We start from the raw sequence: 21,157 nt of genomic DNA, 5'->3' as shown, positions 1-21,157 counted from the left end.
TCACTACAAACACTTGAATAAAAAGCCTCCTTGATTCTTTGTGTTTCAAGATTTCCTGAAAAACTGATGATAATATTCAGGTACTGCTTTGCAGCAAGGTATACTCCCTTCATATTTCCTGGCATAGTTGCCCGTTCAAGAATGTCCCACATGCAAAGACAGACAGATGCAGACAGACTGAACAGTGTCAAGGCTTGGCTACAGTGGGTTTGCTTTCTTGTGTGTGATTCCAGCAGACTACATAGTCTAGGCCTACCAAATAGACTGCAGTCTGCTGCCCTCCTTTCTACTATTATAGTTTACTCTCCTTTCTATTACTTTCTACATAGGATGGTAGGCTGCTCTTATGTGTTCATTGCCATCGTTAAGAGTTGCTAATGTGATATTTAGTGCTGTCAGTTTAACGCGTTATTAACGGCGTTAACGCAAACCCAAATTAACGGCGTCAATTATTTTATCGCGCGATTAACGCTCTTTTTGGCCTAGCAAACTTTGTAGTTTTTTTCAAATGCTGTTGCAACAACTACCGACGTTAGAAAAACTACAACACCACACCGGATCTAGCTAGACCGGAAACAAAACAACAGGCACGCCAAACACTCGTTTGGCTTGCGAGCTGGCTAAAGAGTAGTAGCAGAGCCCGTTTACGGATATTAGACATTCTCTGGTAGTAGGCTAACGTTACGTTGAGTGGATGACGAGCGCGAGATGCCAAAATGGATACCAATAAGATTCTGAATGGAAAGTTTGCTTTTAAAAAGTTGCCAAATGGTTCTATTGACAAGACCAGTGATCTGTGTGTTTTGTCGTTGTAAACTGAGCTATCATCGCAGCACGTCCAGTCTGAAATACCACTTGATGGCCAAGCACACAGCTGATGCGAATTCTCTGCCCCCTCGTCAAAGCCAGGCGATTGCAATGTTGTTTTCAATAAAAAAAAATTTGCACAAAGCAATCCGAACCACTTTTCTATGTTGATAAGAGCATTAAAATTTGAAAAAAAGATTGGGACAAAAAGAAATCAGGGACATTTAGAATAGATAAAAATGTGCGATTAATTGTGATTAATCGCAAGTTAACTATGACATTAATGCGATTAATCGCGATTAAATATTTTAATCGTTTGACAGCACTAGTGATATTTTATATATATTTAGTAGACGCTCTTATCCAGAGCGACTTACAGTAAGTACAGGGACATTCCCCCCCGAGGAAAGTAGGGTGAAGTGCCTTGCCCAAGGACACAACATAATTTGGCGCGGGGGAATTGATCCCACAACCTTCTGATTACTAGCCCGACTCCCTCACCGCTCAGCCATCTGACTCCCCTCTATATATATTTATATATATATATATATATAAATTATTTTAAGAATGACAATTAAATCTTAGCCTGACGTTGTCATACTAACTCTCCATTGGGCTGTGACTATGGGGCGTGTTTCAACCAAACTCGTAAAACAAATGCCTTCTCGCTCAATTGGATAGACCTACAACCAATCAGAGCAACGTAATATGTTGTTTGTTGAAAACAAATTCAACCCAAGCGCTCTTTCGTGACGTTGTTGATTACGTTACTGCTGATCATCTGTCCATAATCGTATAAAGCCCTGGCAATTTCATTGGTCCGCCCAGCTCCGGGTTTTAGATAGTTTGTCCCCAATACGAGCCCCTCCAGACCCAACTTCCCGACCAAATTTTTTTGTGGGCGGGGCCAAGTTGGGCTGGCAGCCAAGCTAATTAAATCTATCTAGATAAACTTTGCTGGGCCTGCTGAACCTATACTTCTTCCACAGAGACTGGTCAGGGAAGCATTACTTCTGTCTGAAGACCCTTGGGGCTGGTGGGATAAACGCTCTTTGTATAATCTTAGCACCTTCATCCACCACAGGGTTATCAAAGAACAGATATGCCATAATTGATTGTAACTTGTCTTGACGCTCTGCTTAGTTTCTAAGGCCATATTTTATGTCAATTAACCAATGGATTTTGAAAACAGATAAAGTGACATTATTTCTTAACTTGTTTATTTAAATTAATATGAATCATTCATGTCTGCACTTCAAAAAGTCTGAATTACGTTTCCGAACATGGACTAAAGTGCTTTGCACGGCAGGAATTTACTCAATGGAACTGTCTTTTCAGATTCTGTTTCCGCCTGTTTGAAATTATTTGCAACACATTTTAGTTTAGCTTGACTTTTAGCCTGACACGGATCAGGCTAGTTCCAAAGTATAAGTTACCTTGGTTACGTAGCTTGAACTAGAGTAAGCCACCTTAATGGAACGGAACTCTCGCTAAAGTAAGTGAGACTTGGTGAAATAAGTCTCGCTTTTCCTTAATCGACGTTGATGGAACACCCCCGGGTATATGGGTTTAGGTCATAGACGCCACGCAGAGAAAAACTCTTCAATTGGGTTGAGAAAAGGGCTGTATGGTGGAAGGCAAACATTTACAGTAAAAATTGCTGGTTGATGGTAAAACGGTAAATGGACTGCAATTATTTAGCGCTTTTCTACCTTAGCGGCACTCTGCAGCGCTTTACAACGTTTGCCTCTAATTCACCCATTCATACTCACACTCACACACCGACGGCAGCGAGCTACCATTCAAGGCGCCGGCCTGCCCATCGGGAGCAACTTGGGGTTCAGAGTATATATCAGGGATACTTTGGCATATGGCCTGGGAGGAGTCGGGGATCGAACCACAAACCTTGCAATTAACAGACGACCCTCTCTGGGGATCGAACCACCAACCTTCTATTAACAGACGACCCTCTCTACCCCTTTCTCTCTGCCCAGTTAATGTCAAACTATTCTCGTATACGGACACCACGGTGAAAGATGACAAAAAGCTGTCCCAAATCACCATTACAAAACAAGTGTGAACAATTTTGAGTCAATGTGTTTTACAGTTGACAACTGTATTGTAGTTGTGTTTATTGTTTACCGCCTGTGTTTACCATCACAGTGCAAAATGTTTTAGTGAATGAGAATGTGTTTAGAGTTTTGTGATTGATTGTCTGATTCGACAAATGGGTCGGCCACTGAACATTTGATTCAGAGAATGGAGTTTAGTGTTTTAGCAATTGTGAAAAACTTTAACCTTTAGAGGAGTGAGTTCTAAATATCACCGACGCTGCCACCAGAGTGAGTTATTTTTTCAAAACGAAAGCTAGCTAGCTTTAGTTAGCTTCCGTTACCTAGCAACCTAGCATAATACTCGTAGCAATCCTACTACCTGCTAGTGTTACTTGTTAGCCTCCTAATTGTAAATTTTGAAGCCATACTATAGCGTTTGTCATATAGTTTTTGTCTATCGGAAAATAGTCGGTTGGAATGTTCAGAATCACATGTGTGACGGTACTCTGTGGGGCCCGCTTTCGAACGATCACATATACGTGACGCTACTAATTAACGGGTTAAGTAAGTTGCAGTATGTGCAAAACTCTGCAGCTAGAATTTGACCAGGGGGGTGTTCCATCAATGTAGATTAAGGAAAGGCAAGACTTATTTCACCAAGTCTCACTTACTTTAGCAAGAGTTCCATTCAATTAAGGTGGCTCATTTTAGTTCTAGCCAGGGGCGTAGAATAATATTTTTGGGTAGGCCAAAAATCAAGCTAAACTACAATGTGTTGCAAATAATTTCAAACAGGCGGACACAGAATCTCAAAAGACAGTTACGTCTAGTAAATTCCTGCGCGCAAAGCACTTTAGTCCTAGCCTGGTCCAACCAGACTCTCATACATTTCATTTGTACAGAGGGTCTGGCCTCACTCCATTGACAAGCGTTGACTTTCTTGTAGGCGGGTACAGTGTTGAAGTTTTAAACTTTTGGATCTGCCCAGAGCTACTCTGATCTGCCATAACCAATCGCCAGCGTTCGCCTTAGCCAATTCCTTCACCACTAATGTAACACTGCTAGCTGCCATAGCTGGAAAATCAAACTGTTCCCGAACCCTGTGGGGAGGAGGGCCACAACATCATGGCCACCAACAAAACTCAGCAAAACTTGTTCTTGCTCCGGCTTTAGTTTATAGATATGCGGCAGTGTTGCCACAACGGACCGAATGGCTTCGCTCGCATCTTTCTCCCCCGCCATTACGGAACTACAACACAAACAAGCACACAACATCAACGTCATCGTTCTCAGCCACTCCCTCTGTTCGCTGATTCGCCGGTAGAAAATCAACCTGAAAAATCTGACTTACGTACCGAATGACCAGACCTAGTACAGAAGCAAAATCCAAATTGAGCGGAAGTACATAGGAGGGCAGAGCCAAGCTACTTTAGTCAGTTTTCGGAAACATACAGTACAGTAAAATACAGTAATTGAAAGAAACAAGTAAAACAATAATGTCACTTTAACTGTTTTCAAAAACCATTGGTTAATTGACATAAAATAAGACCTTAAAAACTAAGCAGAGCGTCTAGACAAGTTACAATCAATTATGGCGTATCCAGTCTTTGACAACCCTGTGGTGTATGAAGGTGCTTAGATTATACAAAGAGCATTTATCCCACCAGCCCCAAGGGTCTTCAGAGACAGAAGTAATGCTTCCCTGACCAGTCTCTGTGGAAGAAGTATAGGTTTAGCAAGCCCAGCATAGTTTATCTAGATAGATTTAATTGTCATTCTAAAAAAAAAATATATATATATATTTAGGCTGTGTGCAGTCCCGTTCACAGCTCGGAAGGTCAGTACCAGGGTCTTGAATCTGATACGGGCGTTGATGGGTAGCCAGTGGAGGGAGATGAGGAGCGGGGTAACATGGGAGCGTCTGGGTAGATTGTAGACCAGGCGGGCCGCTGCATTCTGAATCCTCTGAAGAGGGCGGGTTGCACATGCTGGGAGACCAGCGAGCAGCGAGTTGCAGTAGTCCAACTTGGAGAGGACCAGTGCTTGGACTAGCAGCTGGGTGGAGTGCTCAGACAGGTATCTCCTGATCTTTCGGATGTTGTAGAGGGTGAATCTACAAGACCGGGAGACTGCGGCGATGTGGGCCATGAAGGAGAGCTCGTCATCCATTGTAACCCCAAGGTTCCTGGCAGAGGATGAGGGGGTCACCGTCGCAGATCCCAGGGTGATTGACAGGTCGTGGGAGATGGAGGGTTTAGCCGGGATGATGAGAAGTTCTGTTTTGGCGAGGTTCAGCTGGAGGTGGTGCTCGGTCATCCAGGCGGAGATGTCTGCGAGGCAGGCCTCAATCCTAGCAGGGATCCCCGGATCGGTCGGGGGGAACGACAGGTACAGCTGGGTGTCGTCAGCGTAGCAGTGGTAGGAGAAGCCATGGGAGGTGATGATTGGTCCAAGTGAGGTGGTGTACAGAGAGAAGAGGAGGGGTCCAAGGACGGAGCCCTGTGGGACACCGGTGGAGAGCTGGCGGGGGTCTGACAGTTTGCCTCCCCAGGAGACCTGGTAGGATCTTCCCGAGAGGTAGGATGAGATCCACTGGAGTGCAGTGCCAGTGATGCCCATCTCTCCAAGTCTGTAGAGCAGGATCTGGTGGTTAACCGTGTGAAACGCTGCAGAAAGGTCCAGCAGAATGATGACGGATGACCTCGAAGCCGCTCTGGCAGACTGGAGGGCAGTGGTGACTGAAAGGAGGGCAGTCTCTGTGGAGTGGCCGGTCTTGAAGCCCGATTGGTTGGGGTCAAGCAGGTTGTTCTGAGAGAGAAAGTTAGACAGTTGGTTAGATACAGCACGTTCAATTGTTTTAGAAAAGAAGGGTAGCAGTGATACCGGTCTGTAGTTCTGGAGGACGGCAGGGTTAAGGGAGGGTTTTTTGAGTAGAAGAACAACTCTGGCCTGTTTGAAGGCAGAGGGGAAGGTGCCAGAGGTAAGAGAGGAGTTTACGACATGGAGCAGAAAAGTTATGATAGAGGGGGAGATAGTTTGAAAGAGAGGGGAGGGGACAGGATCAAGGGGGCAGGAGGTGGGGCGATGAGAGAGAATGAGGTCAGAGAGCTCTGACTCGGACGGGAGAGAAAGAGTTTAGACATTTAGTAGGGTCAGTCATGAAAGGTGAGGGGGTAGGAAAGGTGGGTTTAGGGAACCGACTGCTAATGTCGGAGACTTTTTCCTCAAAGAAGGAGGAGAAGTCGTCTGCTGTCAGAGTGGAGGGGGGGGGGGTGGGGGAGGTGGGTTAAGAAGGGTGGAAGAGGTAGAGAAAAGTTTGTGGGGGTTAGAAGCAGAGTTAATTTTGTTAAGAAAGTAGAGGGTTTTAGCACCAGTTATGTGAGAAGAGAAGGATTTAAGGAGGGAGTGATACTTATCAAGGTCCAGACCGTCTTTGGACTTGCGCCATCTCCTCTCAGCTGCTCGAAGGGTGGACTGCTTTTCACGAATAACATCCGTAAGCCACGGGCAGGAGGGAGAAGATCGTGCAGGCCTGGTTGACAGGGGACAGAGAGAGTCAAGTGATGCAGTTAACGTGGTTAACAGGGTGTCGGTGGCAGTGTTAGTGGGGTGGGACGAGAACTCGTCAATAGGAGGGATGGAGGATGTTACAACAGAGGAGAAATGGGAGGGGGATAGGGAGCGGAGGTTGCGCCGGAAAGTTACGAGGGGAGGGGAGGTAGGAGGAGTTGGAGGGAGAGAGACAGAGAATTTGATAAAGTAGTTATCAGATATGTGCAGTGGGGTTACAGAGGTTAAGTCAGTGATACAGTTACGTGTCAGGACGAGGTCTAGCTGTTTGCCTGCCTTGTGGGTCGCCGGTGTGCTCAGCAGCGTCAAATCAAAGGCAGTCAGGAGGGACAAGAAGTCAACAGCATGCGTTCCTTGGAGGTGGATGTTGAAGTCCCCAAGGACTATCAGGGGGGTTCCATCATCCGGGAGGACGCTGAGGAGCATGTCCAGCTCGTCCACAAAGTCAGCTAGCGGTCCTGGTGGGCGATAAAGAACAATTAAGCATGCTTTGATAGGATTAGTTATCATCACATAATGGTGTTCAAATGATTTGGCAGTAAAAGAGAGTGGCGTGGATGTGTATTTAATATGTGGGGAAAGAAGCAAACCTGTCCCACCACCCCGCCCAGTTGAGCGGGGTGAGTGAGTGAAGGAGTGGTTGACGGAGAGAGCAGCTGGAGTTGCAGTGTTCTCTGGGCGGATCCATGTCTCTGTCAGCGCAAGGGCATGAAGAGAAGCATGGGATGCAAACGCCGGGAAGAAGTCTGCCTTGTTCACAGCAGACTGGCAGTTCCAGAGCCCTAAGGAAAGAGAGAGGGCAGGTGGAGAAGATCTGGATAGGTAGTGAAGGTTAGAAGTAGACCGTATATATTTTGTGACATATCTACGGGTAGTGTAATGAACAGGAATGCTAAAGAAACACATGCTAGCTATGAATAACTTCTAGGTAGAATATAATCTAATTATGAATAGGTTGATACTTATCAGAAGAGGTGATCCTCCTCGTCGGACTCCGCAGGTAGACTCCTTTGTCTTTGTGCGACTGAGTCTTTGTGCGACGAGGCTGGCAGACGAGGCTGGCTCTAGAGTGCCAGCTGCCTTAAATATGCAAGGCGCAGCTGACAATGACCCTAATTATGTAAACAAAGGCCAGGGTCTCACGCAGCGGCAAGTACCCTGAGCACGATCTCTAGCTAGCTACTTAACTTAAGGCCTGGATAACTGCTGTTTAGCAGCCCTGCCCAGACACAAGATTTAGCAACAACACAACGCAATACTACAAGTTTAAACTCACTTACTTGGTCAGGAGACAGTCACGATGTACATACAGTAAAAACACTATTCGCTCTGAATCTGGTTACAGATGTCAGGGCTATTTAGCTGCTTCCTACAATGACCCTAATTATGTAAACAAAGGCCAGGGTCTCACGCAGCGGCAAGTACCCTGAGCACGATCTCTAGCTAGCTACTTAACTTAAGGCCTGGATAACTGCTGTTTAGCAGCCCTGCCCAGACACAAGATTTAGCAACAACACAACGCTGCAAATGCGTCACTTGTTATTTACTGTAATAGGGAGAGGAATAGAACCTCAACAGTCAAACCTTCTTTCTCAGACTACGAAAATAATGGGTTTGGGGCATGAGGCTTCCATATTCTATGCAATGTTATTCCAACAGACTGTTACCATATCTCATGCAACAATGTTAACTTGGTCGGCAGATTTGAACATTGATGTCACACATAAAGAGTGGGATCGTATTTGTGAAAACATCAAGAGGGTGTCAAGAGACATTAAAATTAGATTAATCCAGTTTAAGATTCTGAACCGCTTTTATTGGACTCCAAGCCGACTGTTCAGGCTGAAGTTGCGGGATAATGCAGACTGCTGGAAGTGCTGCAGCTCAGAAGGGACTCTTCTTCATCTGCTCTGGGAATGTCCCATGATTCAGAGCTACTGGCAAAAGATTCACGATCGCATTGAAAACATTATACGGACTACCTTGGAGTTCTGCCCTAGGCTATATGTTTTAAATGATCCACAAATAACATCCAACTGTGGGGCAGCGGACTTTATTCAGACCAGTATAATGGTTGGAAAACAAATCATAATGAGAAACTGGAAGAACCCAGGTGAGCCCTCTTTCCAGGAGTGGAGCACGGAGTTGGCAAAAGTGGCATCCTACGAAAAAATCTCGTTCAACATCAATGACAGGACTGAAAAATATGTGGCGAAATGGGGAAAGTACGTGCAATATATTGCTACCAGATGAGAGAGTGTTGCTTATTGTAAATCTGTACAACTGATCCATGTGTGTTTTTATATCATATATACATATTTTTTTTTTCTCTTTCTCTTTTTTTTTTTTTAAATTTTTTGTTTACCTTTTTATTTAACTATTTCTACCTGATTTCTATCACCCCTTTTGGCATAATCTTTATTTTATTTTTCAAAATGTAACATCACTAAGGGATAAATTATAAGACGTCAATTGTTGTGTTGACTACAATTCTGATTACATTGTTACAGTGATGTATACAAACTCAATAAAATACTAATTACAAAAAAAAAACAACACAACGCAATACTACAAGTTTAAACTCACTTACTTGGTCAGGAGACAGTCACGATGTACATACAGTAAAAACACTATTCGCTCTCTAAAATACCTACCAGCAGGTAATATGGGACTGCAACAGCATTGCAAATAGTAAAAGGTTTATATTATTTAATTGTATTCAAAATCTTTAATTTTATAGTGTCTATTATTCACAGAGTGTGTGCATTGCACAATATGGGGCTAGTATGAGTAAGCACAGTAAGTTTCAGGCATGTAACACTTTCCTAGTCAGGGTTAGCTGAGGGTGCATTAAGCCTGTCGTGAGATGCACCCCCCCTCTATTGTCTGTTCTGTATATCCCCGCATCAAATGATTCTTACTGTACACTGAGGGCACTAGCATGAGTAAGCACAGTAAGTTTCAGGCCTGTGACACTTTCCTAGTCAGGGTTAGCGGGGGGTGCATTTTGTGACAAGAAGGAATACAACAAGCCTGTCGTGAGATGCACCCCCCCTCTATTGTCTGTTCTGTATATCCCCGCATCAAATGATTCTTACTGTACACTGAGGGCACTAGCATGAGTAAGCACAGTAAGTTTCAGGCCTGTGACACTTTCCTAGTCAGGGTTAGCGGGGGGTGCATTTCGTGACAAGAAGGAATACAACAAGCCTGTCGTGAGATGCACCCCCCCTCTATTGTCTGTTCTGTATATCCCCGCATCAAATGATTCTTACTGTACACTGAGAGCACTAGCATGAGTAAGCAGAGTAAGTTTCAGGCCTGTGACACTTTCCTAGTCATGGTTAGCAGGGGGTGCATTAAGCCTGTTGTAAAATGCACCTCCCCCCCCCCCCCCCCCCTCTATTGTCTGTTCTGTATATCCCAGCATCAAATAATTCTTACAGTACACTGAGGGCACTAGTTTGATTAACCACAGTACGTTTCAGGCATGTCACACTGTCCTAGCACTTACATCTAATGGAAAACCTGCCATGAAATGTTCTCCCCCCGCATACGTTTCTATCCTTCTACGCCAGCATTATGTACATTTAATAGCATAAATTGAATACCAATGCATGTGTATGTATAGGGTGGACAGGTCTGAAAACAGAATAGTCCATGGTAGGTGAGGGATTATTATGTTTTATTTTTTCATTTATTTCATTGACTCAAACAATAAGAATAATATTTCCTATCTTAAAAAAGGATTTGATGGTTCTTTTGATGTTGATACATGGTTGATACATTGTTTTTAGTACTTATACATGGTTGATACATTGTTTTTAGTACTTGTCTTTTGTAGGCTAGGCATGTGAACCTTTGGTCCCTTTTCAGGACAGCTGATAGCCTATTCTGGATCAGAAGGTTGTTGTTTTCGACCTGTATGAGTAACCCACCCTACGCACAGGCTAACTGCATTAAAATCGCATGCCTTTGAACCTATACATTAGTATGAAGAGCTATGCCATGTGATATACTTTGAACCAATAATAATAATATAATAATATATAATAATAGCAATAATCATGATCATACTGGGGTATATTTCCTCAGAATGCGATGTCGTGGAGCAAGAATGTTGGTTCGCGTTCGTTACTATACCGTTTGAATGACGAATTTTAAGGATTTTGTGTTGAAAATAGCATCTGATATTTACACAGATAACAGACATCCTTCTCTTGAATTCAACAACAAAGACGGTTTAATGTGAGACTTCTGTCTCCCCTTCTTTTGGATGCGATATCAAGACGAAATCTTTCACTCTTTGATTCGCGCGCGCTCCCGCGGGGGGGTGCCAATCCAGAGAGTCATGCATCGGGTGATACAACACCGGCAACAATGGCGGCCAGATCATCCAGAGAGTCCGCTAAATATACTATTTTCGGCTTAATTAATTGATTAAAAAATTATGACAGTCTTGTTTTGTGTTATATACAGTCATGAACATATATATTTGCAACCATTTTCCTAATTGAAACGTTTCAAAAAATCGCTAGTTTGGTACGCTAATATTACAGTGCTGAATTGCACAACAGTCCCGCATTTCTTTGACTAGCATGTCTACAGTTTAAAGTAAACTCCATTAGCAGTGAATTTCGTTTAAATCAGTGCATAACACTACTTGCTTTGGAGATATCGATACGTGCTAGATGACGTACCTGTAACCAAGTGGTGTCCCATTTCTTAGGGCTATGTAGCCCTTACCCCTTAGTTTCGAGGGCCAAGGGCTAGGGGTAAATTAAGGGGAAGGGGGAAGGGGTAAGGGGGAGTATTGGGATTCGGCCTAGGTCTATTCGACTCCACGCAGCGCCGCAGCCGGCTGCAGCCTGCAGATTGGAGAAAGAGTTTACCATAGCCCAATACATAAAATGACAAATTTTCAGACTTGAGGAGCCGTTTATAACTCCTCCCCGACAGCAAGCGGCAACTCTCGCTGGTCGTTTCATGCAGCCACAGCCGATGTCGAACGCACCTATTGGTTTACGGAGCGCAAGATTGGCTTTGCAAAAAAAACTTTGATACGGAGCGTTCTATGAACGGAATGACGCATTTTAAATATCGCTCGATCACGCGAATTTGATCGTGGGAAGCCGAAATCGTGATTGTGATTAAAATTCGATTAATCGTGCAGCCCTATGAAAAACTGAATTAAAGTACAAAATACAACACACCAGGTACGCCGATAACCTCAGCAACCCTGCGCCAGGCATAATTCTTTTTGTTTACATCTCTGTAATTGAACATAGACGTATCATACAATACTGGGTATGAAGACACACATACGATGAGTTCCCACAATGCCCTACCCAGGCATCAACGCCTGGTTTCATTGAAAATGAATGGGAAACTGACGCCCCGCTCTGCCCGCCCCGCTGCAGTGTGAACGCACCGTTAGCGTGACTTGCGTTAGCGTGACTTGCGTTAGCGACGTTGATGGAACACCCCTGAGGAGCAGGACAGGTGATCACATGACTCCTATTTTGGAGTCCCTGCACTGGCTCCCGGTCAAATTCAATATTGATTTTTTTTAAATGATCATGCTTTGCACAAAGCTTTGCATAGTTTGGCCCCTTTATTCTTGTCTGAACTTTTAACCCTGTACATTCCTAAACGTGACTTTCGCTCCTCTGATTCTGGTTTATTGATTGTTTCCCCTTCTCGTTTACAATCTATGGGTGACAGGGCCTTTCCTTCTTTTGCGCCAAAACTATGGAACTCTCTTCCCTGAGGCTAGGCACGCTGAATCATTGAGTATTTTTTTATTGTCTCTGAAAACACATTTTTTTATAGCTTTTTTGTGATTATGTGATTTTATTGAATTTGATGACATATTTTGTCTATATCTATATATATCTATATACAATGGATATATTTCTATATCCATTGTATTTTTTTATATGTTGTAAAGTGCTTTGAGATGCGACCTTAAAGGTGCTATAGAAAATTGTATTATTTATATATTAGGCCTGTCAAGCGATTACAATATTTTTTATCGCGATTAATCGCATTATTTCATATAGTTAATCGCAAATGTATTCAATTTATTAATCTGTTCAAATTTTACCCCAATAAAAGATTGGGGGAGATTAACATTAAAATGGTGTACTTAACTTCAAATAACTGGAGGATAACAAGAGGAAATTGTGAGGGAGTTTTATTCACTCACACATACAATACAACAGTACAATATTGAACATACACATTGTTATATATTTAGGAAATGTAATCTCAAATTTAACAATGTTGTCTGTTTTATATTATCGGAGAAACGCTGCTGCTGCTATCGCTGTTGCTGCTATCGCTGTTGCTGCTAACGCTGCTGCTAGCTGTGTGCTTTGCTTGAATGTGATGTTTTAGGCCCGAAGTAGGCCTACTCCGGTGATAACTAAACTCAGCCTGACAATCAGTACACACAGCCTTGGTTTTGTCAACCGAGCCGTCTGGCAACTTTTTGAAATGGAACTTCCCATCTAAAAGCCCCCCCCATCATTCAGTCATGTGACGACAGGTGATTCCCAGGGTAAAAAAAAACCCTGCGTTTACGGCACAATTTTTTTTATCGAGTTAAAGTGAGATAGCGTTAATGCGTTATTAGCGTGTTAACTTCGACAGCCCTAATATATATATATGAGTTATAGTTATCTGAATCTCTCTCTTTCTGCTCTCCACAGTTCTGTGACCTGGTCTCTCTTGCCTCATTGGTGCACCTGGTAGGGGGTGTGGTCAGGATGCTCCTGGACTATGTTGGCCACGTTTCCCTCTGTCCGAAACTCCACCTCCTGCTTGAGAGGCAGCCGGAGTGGCCTGACATCAGTGACATCATGGGTGAGGGCAGAGTCACTAGACCTGTGATCATCAAGGAAGCACTGTCATGATGAGAGAAATTGAGAAACCTGTTAACACTGTGGGTGTGCGTGGTGTGTGTGTATGTCCAGGAAATCCACGGTCTCTGCAGCACCTGTGCAGGCTGGTAATCAGAAAACAGATGACCCCCAGGAGACTCAGTGATCCTATTGTCATGGCAACTGTTCCCTTCCCTCCTGCCCTTAAGAACTATCTGACCTACAGAGAGTACGACTTGTACGGAAAGTCATCATTACTCTGATCATGATGACACACACACAATAGACAGGCACACCCACTGGACAAGCCAACACGCAAATGCATACAGGAACACATACACTGGATACCTTATTTTGCTGGCCTCTAACCTTTTACAGCTCCACCCTTGGACTATAACAGCATTATTCTGTACTTGTAATTATTGCAAAGAAGTGTCCATTGCACGTGTCACACACTAGATATGACCATGACAGGGATTGTATTTTTCCGGTTCATGTGTCAAGTCACTCAACTATTTTTGGATCTTTTAAAGGCACACCGAGCATTTAGTCCTCAAAAACTAAATTTTAAGTAGAAGAATACAAATGGCAGTCTAAACTAACAGCTTTGCTTTGGACAGATTTACTTAATACCAATACACAATTGATTGTTCTTTTGCTTCAATGTGGTCTATTAAATAAGAAGCAAAGTGAAGTTTGTTTAGTTTGCGTACCTATGTTTACTGTTATTAATGTTTTATTTGACCTTTGTACCTTTACCTTTGTTTTGTCATTGACCTCCATGGAATCTTTATTCTTGGTCATGTTATTATTGTCTCCTAGACTCCAGGGGCCCGTTCTCCATATGTCGCTTATTACATCCGAGATCAAATGACACATCCAAGATGACATCATCTTGCTAATCATGATCTGGCTAATTCGGTTCTTCGAACACCCATGTTGTTTATAATTTGTATAGCTGGATTGAGTTATGCGTTGGTCTAAAAGGGGGTATATATCGATAGTAGAAACCTTGATCAGCAACACTGCTATAGATCAATTATTTGTTTGTAAACATTCGGGATGCGCGCGCAAGTGGTTGCAGAAAACCGGGAAAGGATAGCATTTTAAATGGCAAAAAGACCACACGGATAATACAAATAGTTAGATATAAAAAGACCAAAAAGGTCGAGGAGGACAGCCTTTAAGAGAGAAAGCGATTACCCATTGATCTGTCGCATAAGAATTTTGATTTGGGTCACAAAAGTCTTGAAATTTGAGTGAGAATGTCGCCCGGTACAGACCGCATAGTCAAGCGGCAACCATGTCTTCACGTCATGTCTCAAAGTTCATAATTCTAAAGTTTTACAGTCAATTCTACATCTAAAAAGTCGAGCAGGGCAGCTTTTAAGAGATATGGGAATTCTGCTTTTAGCCAGCTGGTCCGATTATTTTTCCGATTTGTTTAAACTGGCAATCTGAGTGAGACTGCGTCCCCGTTACACTGTTTTGACGTTAGCCTCAGTCAGACTCGCTTACTGTCAGTGTGCACTATGTTGTATTTCACTCCATTCTACACCAGAAACGTCAGGGAGGACTGCCTAATATAGATACGAGCCTGATGAAGATAGCCAGCATCTCGGATTTCTTTAACCGAGCCTGTTTCATTCGTCATTTGCCTGAGAAAGCGACCTCCTTAAGCCAGGCTAGTTTTGCCCGATCACTTGGTCAGGCTATTTAAGGTTATCGGGGTCAAGTGACTTTTGTGCATAGACAAGTGAAACGTAAATGTATTTGTCCAAAGGCCAAGAGCCTCAAAAAGTTAATATCAAGCCCTGCAATCCAGTGGCCAGAGATATATGATGACCTGATTGACACTCCAAGTGTAATAGACCAGGGAGAAGTTCATCTTTTGCAACCGATATGCGCAGTTGAGCCTGCTTGACAGTTGGGTGACGTAGAGTGACAATTGGTCTATTGGTTGCTCACATAAGTCTATGGCTGCTCACCATGGCCAAAAAGAGCGCCCCATTTTAACCGCAACAGAGCCAACACCTTGCTCGAAGGATACTCCGAATTTGAAGATCGTAATCACAACGCCAGGGAACACCTCAAAGTCTGCAAAATCCAAGAAAGAGGGCTAATTGATAACCGATTAATACCAATTAATAGTAGTGACCACGTTAAATGTTTTATTGCTCATTACAGTAGCCAAGGCTAGGCCTATGTTTTTGTATTTTCATACTTTGTTTATCATCTTTAATGTCATATAATTGTCAGGGTTGGGGACAGGACTCCCCGGAGGACTCCGCGGAGAAACTGGAACTTAGTGCAGAATGAATTCTTCAATAACCAAAAAGGTTGACCGGGCCCGTTCGTAGTAAGGGTTGAAGCTAAGTTAATCAATTGTCCCTTTAGCCCGTTAACATTAGCGAGCTGACTGAGAGCCACAAATTTGATATTGGTTCGTCGACGGCTGATCCGCATCCCAATCATGTGGTTAATTTCAGTCAGGCTTAACTTATCAGGGCAAGTGCAAGAGCATGTCCTACTTCGAAAGGCAGGAAAGGTCGACCACCAAAAACCGTGATTTTCTAATGGTATGATGGCGGAAAAGACGAAAGAGAGAGTGGTGATATTCTCGCCATCCGAGCAAACTACTATAATGAGTCTTTACGAAGACAATTTCTTGGCAAAAAATTGCCGATAGGCTAAATGCGTATTTTGGTCAAATGTAGGCTATCTTAAGTGCCTTATTACCCCAATCAATCAGATCACATTTCTTTAAATGTGCCTGCTGGCAGTAATCTTAGTGGAAATTAATCCTCGAATTAGATCTTGCTAGCGAAAATAATGATATCAACTCTTTCAGAATAAGTATAAAAACAAGGCCAAAGAGTAGGGTGATTTCAGGTAATGTGGGACACTTTTTGGTAGAGGCTCCAGTAGACTTACAAAATAACTGTTAACTGTTAACTCGCCCCAGTGGTGTTTCTGTATATGGTTTTAGGGCTTAGGAACATTTTCATGTTGGAATGAAATGGGAATGCACTATTTTAGAAGCTACACACTTTCAAACATAACATGACCCCCTCTCTCACTCAGGCAGGTAATGTGGGACAGCTTGTCTGGTAAAGTGGGACAGTCATCGTCTGTCAGCCTAGTCTGCTAATATAATAATAATTAGTTTATATACAACAACGCTAGGTGCAAGGGTGTGATTCATTTAGTTGTGGGGTTTGACTTATACAATAGGCATTAAGTGTAACTGATGTCAACCTTAGTGATCTGCAGTCTATGTGCTAGCTAGCTATTCCCGCTACGTTAGCATTTTGTTGGACTAGCGTTAGCGGCGCTGAGAAGTCTAAAAGCACTGGTTCGACGACAAGTTGTTATTTAGTTAACTTTAGTAAACGTAAGTGCAGTATGGTATTAAACCTTTGAGAACTATTAAATCACTTAGCATAAACACAGCATTACTAGGTGTCCCACTTTACCTGAAAAATGCTGTCCCACATTACCTGACATGATCAGGTAATGTGGGACAGTCACATAAAATGTTTTTTTTTTTTCTAACAAAGCATTATTTTACACATTTTTGTGTGTGTTTCAATCAGTGGTTAAACCCCTTCAATATGCTGCAATAGTACTCATTGTAACTTAATTTAAATTTCTTTGACAGCCTTTTCATTGAGAAATATAATGTCATATGCCGCTGAACTTTCGATGCGTTTTTTCTGTATAGACCTCTTGTCAAGCCAGATCAAGCCTACTCTGATGTCAGACAAATAAAAAACACTGCATAGTGACTAGAAGTGTTGTATTTACAAGTCAAGATTAGCTCTGGTGATTGGATGTCGGTTTTGCACATATTAAATCATCAAAATGCATAACTGTCCCACTTTACCTGATGTCCCACATTACCTGAACTCACCCTATCTAATTGATACGAATTCATAGACACTCATGAGGATATATGTAGGCCTACTTAAATATCATGTAGCCTACTATATAGCCTATGTGTATATGCATGTAGGTCTATTTGTAAATTAATCTTTGATTTCATTGACTGTGACATGGCCAGGGAATATGATGAATTAATTATTCATAGAGTTAGAATAACAAGAGTAAGCTACTTTTGTCTTCCTAGATGGCGTCCCCATTAATGTCTATGAAAAGTGCTCAGTGGCGCAGTGAGGCAAGCGAGAGCGCAAGACTGGACACGGCCATCTTTCCACTTACGTGTCTTCCGGTCTAGCTTTAAACAGTGCCTCTTTTTTTCCCTAGCTCTGAGACCTCGTGCACGCTTGCAACTAGCTGTACACGTCATACTTTGCGACAACCAGTCGTGAGCATAGATTTATATGGTTACGAGCGTGTGAGCTAAGGCATTGCAGTTGCAGAATCTATGGGCAGAATGGGGTAGTCCGATAAGAATCAGACACATGATGCAAACTTAACGGAAATGTATTCTGTCACTGTATAGTATTCCTTTCACTTGTTTTTTAGAAATAGGCTATAGGGCTAAACATAGGGCTATTCTAGATGGAACTCATCACATATGTTGCTTTTTTTCTTCGTGATATGAGTATGATTTCCAACACATTGTATCGGATGAAATAAACTGTTAACATGAACAGCTCCGTTGTTGTTCTCGCCAGGCAAAAAAAGCTTACTGGTTATTTTGGTAACCAAAATCTTCCATAATGCAGACTTACCATAGCTTACTGTCAACTTTATATTCAAACGAAATGCCACGAAATTCACACTGCCTTCAATTTCACATCAGTGTCGAAATGTGTCTTGTGTTTTATATGTTCAACCTAGAAAACCAAACGTCTATAAATGGATAGAACGTGATCTAACAAAACGTGTTAATAATGTAATAAATAAAAGCTCGAGAAGTGTGTCTAAAATATACTTTATTAAACATTTGCCTTTGAAAGGTGCATATTCATAAAACCATATAGGCTACAAGACGTTTCCATCAGATGTAAGTTGGGGTGAAACATAGTCACTGAGGACCTTCATTGTCCCACAAAAGCAGTCTGGCTTGATGACATGATCAAAAAAAGAATAATGGGTGTGTTTAACAAAAGCTTCTGAAGGCAAGACTAATATTATTTAAATATATATAATTTCCGATTGTGGTTAACAGTTAAAGTATTCATCTTCGTCTTTGCTCCAGATAGACATGTCAACAATCTATGCCCGTGCTTAACATAATATATTTGCTATCATATCTTGAACGTTTTTACGAAAAATCAAATCTGTTTTGAAATAACGGGAATAAACTATATTAACAACATTACATGTATGTGTGACAACGATTTGCTAAACTTGCGACAACAAGGCAGGCAACTCAAGCCATTTCTCCCTGTGCTCATTCATTATAAGTCTATGGCTCATACAGCTCAATGTAAATCGGTTATCGGCCAATGTGAACTTTTGTGCTCGTGCCCTGTTAGTATCCGCGAGCACATTTGCAGGCAACTTTTATTGATGTAGGCAAATAAATGGGGTGCTAGTTTACCCATTTCGGATTGGTTTCAAACTTAGCAAAAATCAGGAAAAATTATTCTATGAAAAAGATAGTAGTATGAGCCAGGTTTAAGAATCGAACAAAAAATTACAAAATTATTGGGGGAGATAGTTTTGTAAATGTTGACTGGAGTTAGGCTAATAGAATAAAAACGACCGGAAGACACGGGAACCTAACCGCAAATGCAATACCCCCTACATCCACCGGGGCTGTTTCTTCAAGCCGAGGGGCGAGGGTTGGGGGTCTGGTTTTATTAGGTTGTCGATGAGCTGATTGTTGACAAGTGCGCTGATGAGTGACTGGTGTCAGGTGCGGGTAGAGAACAGGAGGGTGTGTCCACAACTGAGGAAAGTGAGGTTGACAAACAGAAAAACAAAACAAGCTCACACCCACATCAGACTAACGCTGGGTGGGAGTGACAATAATGTGGTTTCAACTAATTTATGATGTAAATGACACCTTCACGAAAAAAACGATAGGCTATCTCTCAAAAAGTAGCCTATAGGCGAGTACTTGCGCTTCCGCAACCGCTTCGCGCGAGTACTCGCGGGGGTTGTCGTAAAAACGGATAAGACATGGTTGTGACAGACTTCCTGTATCACCTCTGCTTGTAAAGCCGCAATCAAATCATGTTTACATAAAATAAACCTGCTCCCGAGCAGGTTCAAGCTTACGGACCTGTTGCTATGACAGCAAGTCCAGGATGAGCTTCGAAGAACCGAATAATCCAAGATCATGACAAATTGTCAACAATCTAATCCAGCTAACTGAGTTAGCAATGTATGGAGAACGAGCCCATGATGTCTCTCAGCTCTGAATGCCGGAGGACCATCTTTTATAGGGCACAAGAATGTAAACCCTCCTCCATAGAAAGAGAGGTGCAGAACTAATCCATCACAAAAGTGTCAATGGGTGTTGCAACACCAAAATCCAGTGTTTCAAAATCCATTTTCTTTATTGCTATGTAAATGCATTTACTGTGTGTACACAAACAAATGTGTCTTTACACGTAACTACATGCCCTGGATGCTGTGTGCTCCATTTTTTTGTGTTGAGTCTAATATTTGCTCCATAGTGTTTATATATTGATTTGCTGTGTTTATGATCTGAAAGCATTGTTTGATTTTGAGCACAGTTTAAATGGTTTAGGGGCGAGTGTTTGATTTTGCCAGAAGAGTCAGAGGTTTTGGAAATTGAATTTGAAGATTTGGTTTTGTGTTTACAGTTTTGAGAAAATGGGTGACTGTTTCAAAAAATGTGTTTAAACAATTGTGAAATACTGTAATGTAATACTCTGGTTTCTAGTAGTAGAAACTGACTGGACAGTTAATTCCTTCCGGACCAGGGGTCTCATTTATAAAACTGTGCGTAGGATTCTTACTAAAAGTGTACGTACGCCCAAAAGCCTAAAATGGCGTACGCACACAAAAAATCAGATTTATAAAACCGTGCGTACGCACACCTGTACGCAATGTTCCCTTTATAAATCACAGATTACCCACAAGTGTGCGTACGTGAATCAGCATTGTACCCCGCCCTAAACACGCCCATTTTTAACCATAAATAGTCAATGCAAAGCACCTCATGAATGTTAATCTAGTATCTCATCATGACCCTGGCATACGATTTTTCTCTACGGTGAATCATAGCGCATGACAACTTCTCAGACACTGTTAGCCTATTGGTGGAGCCCGAAAACTCCGAAAATGTGGTGGCCGGTAGATCGGCAATTTAAAAAAAAACTGTGCCAGTGGCGTCAACTGTGGCAGCGATACTGCAAGTCGAGATACAATTTGAAAACAAAAGCGTTTTGTTATGAACAGTAATCTATTGAAGTCTGGACTGATAACGAGGACGTAGAGTGTAGCGATTGCACGGGAGCTTGACGACTGTATTTCCAGTTTTTGACATATGAGGATATTTGCACAGGATTCCATGCAGTCGGGGAATCTCCCCCTCCTGAACTCCCGTAGGCTACTGGACAATCTGATGGTGAGGAAGCTGAATTTTTTTAAAAAATTTGAGTTGGATTGTACAAGGTGTTAATGGATATAAATATTAGGAGTAATGTTCTTCCCACATTCAATTTCTGCTGTCTGACTACAGTACGGTCATCTGCGTCGCCAATTCCAACTGTTTTCAAAATGTGCGTAGGCCTACGGGAGGGTCAGAGTTTGCGTGGAGGACCGCACATTCTCCCGTCAAGTTTGTTTTTTATAAATCACAACCTTTGCGTGGAAAGTGGCGTACGCACATTTTCAGCCCCGTTTTGTGCGTACGCAAGCTTTATAAATGAGACCCCAGGGGCCTGTACTAAGAAT

General features: G+C 42.4%; 1 protein-coding gene and 1 long non-coding RNA gene across 2 annotated transcripts in view; one reads left to right on the top strand and one right to left on the bottom strand.

The window, feature by feature from the left end:
• LOC146276883 (ankyrin repeat and SOCS box protein 15-like) overlaps positions 1-20,846 on the top strand; it is a 29,995-nt gene extending 9,149 nt beyond the window's left edge. The window contains exons 13-14 of the mRNA XM_084701879.1: positions 13,145-13,298; positions 13,409-20,846. Of these exons, the coding sequence (XP_084558005.1) occupies positions 13,145-13,298; positions 13,409-13,578 (324 nt within the window). The 3' untranslated portion in view covers positions 13,579-20,846. The remainder of the gene's footprint in view (positions 1-13,144; positions 13,299-13,408) is intronic.
• On the bottom strand, positions 6,759-7,848 carry LOC146276884 (uncharacterized). Its single transcript, XR_014762505.1, has 3 exons — positions 7,712-7,848; positions 7,022-7,213; positions 6,759-6,889 (listed from the first exon to the last, which is right to left on the bottom strand). It is a non-coding gene; the product is annotated as an uncharacterized LOC146276884 (long non-coding RNA).
• Positions 20,847-21,157: the final 311 nt, after the last annotated feature.

The sequence above is a fragment of the Hypomesus nipponensis genome, chromosome 7, assembly GCF_054491055.1.
Source record: "Hypomesus nipponensis isolate SF chromosome 7, ASM5449105v1, whole genome shotgun sequence".
In the NCBI taxonomy this organism is placed as follows: domain Eukaryota; kingdom Metazoa; phylum Chordata; class Actinopteri; order Osmeriformes; family Osmeridae; genus Hypomesus; species Hypomesus nipponensis.
This window is presented reverse-complemented; position numbering and strand designations above follow the sequence as displayed.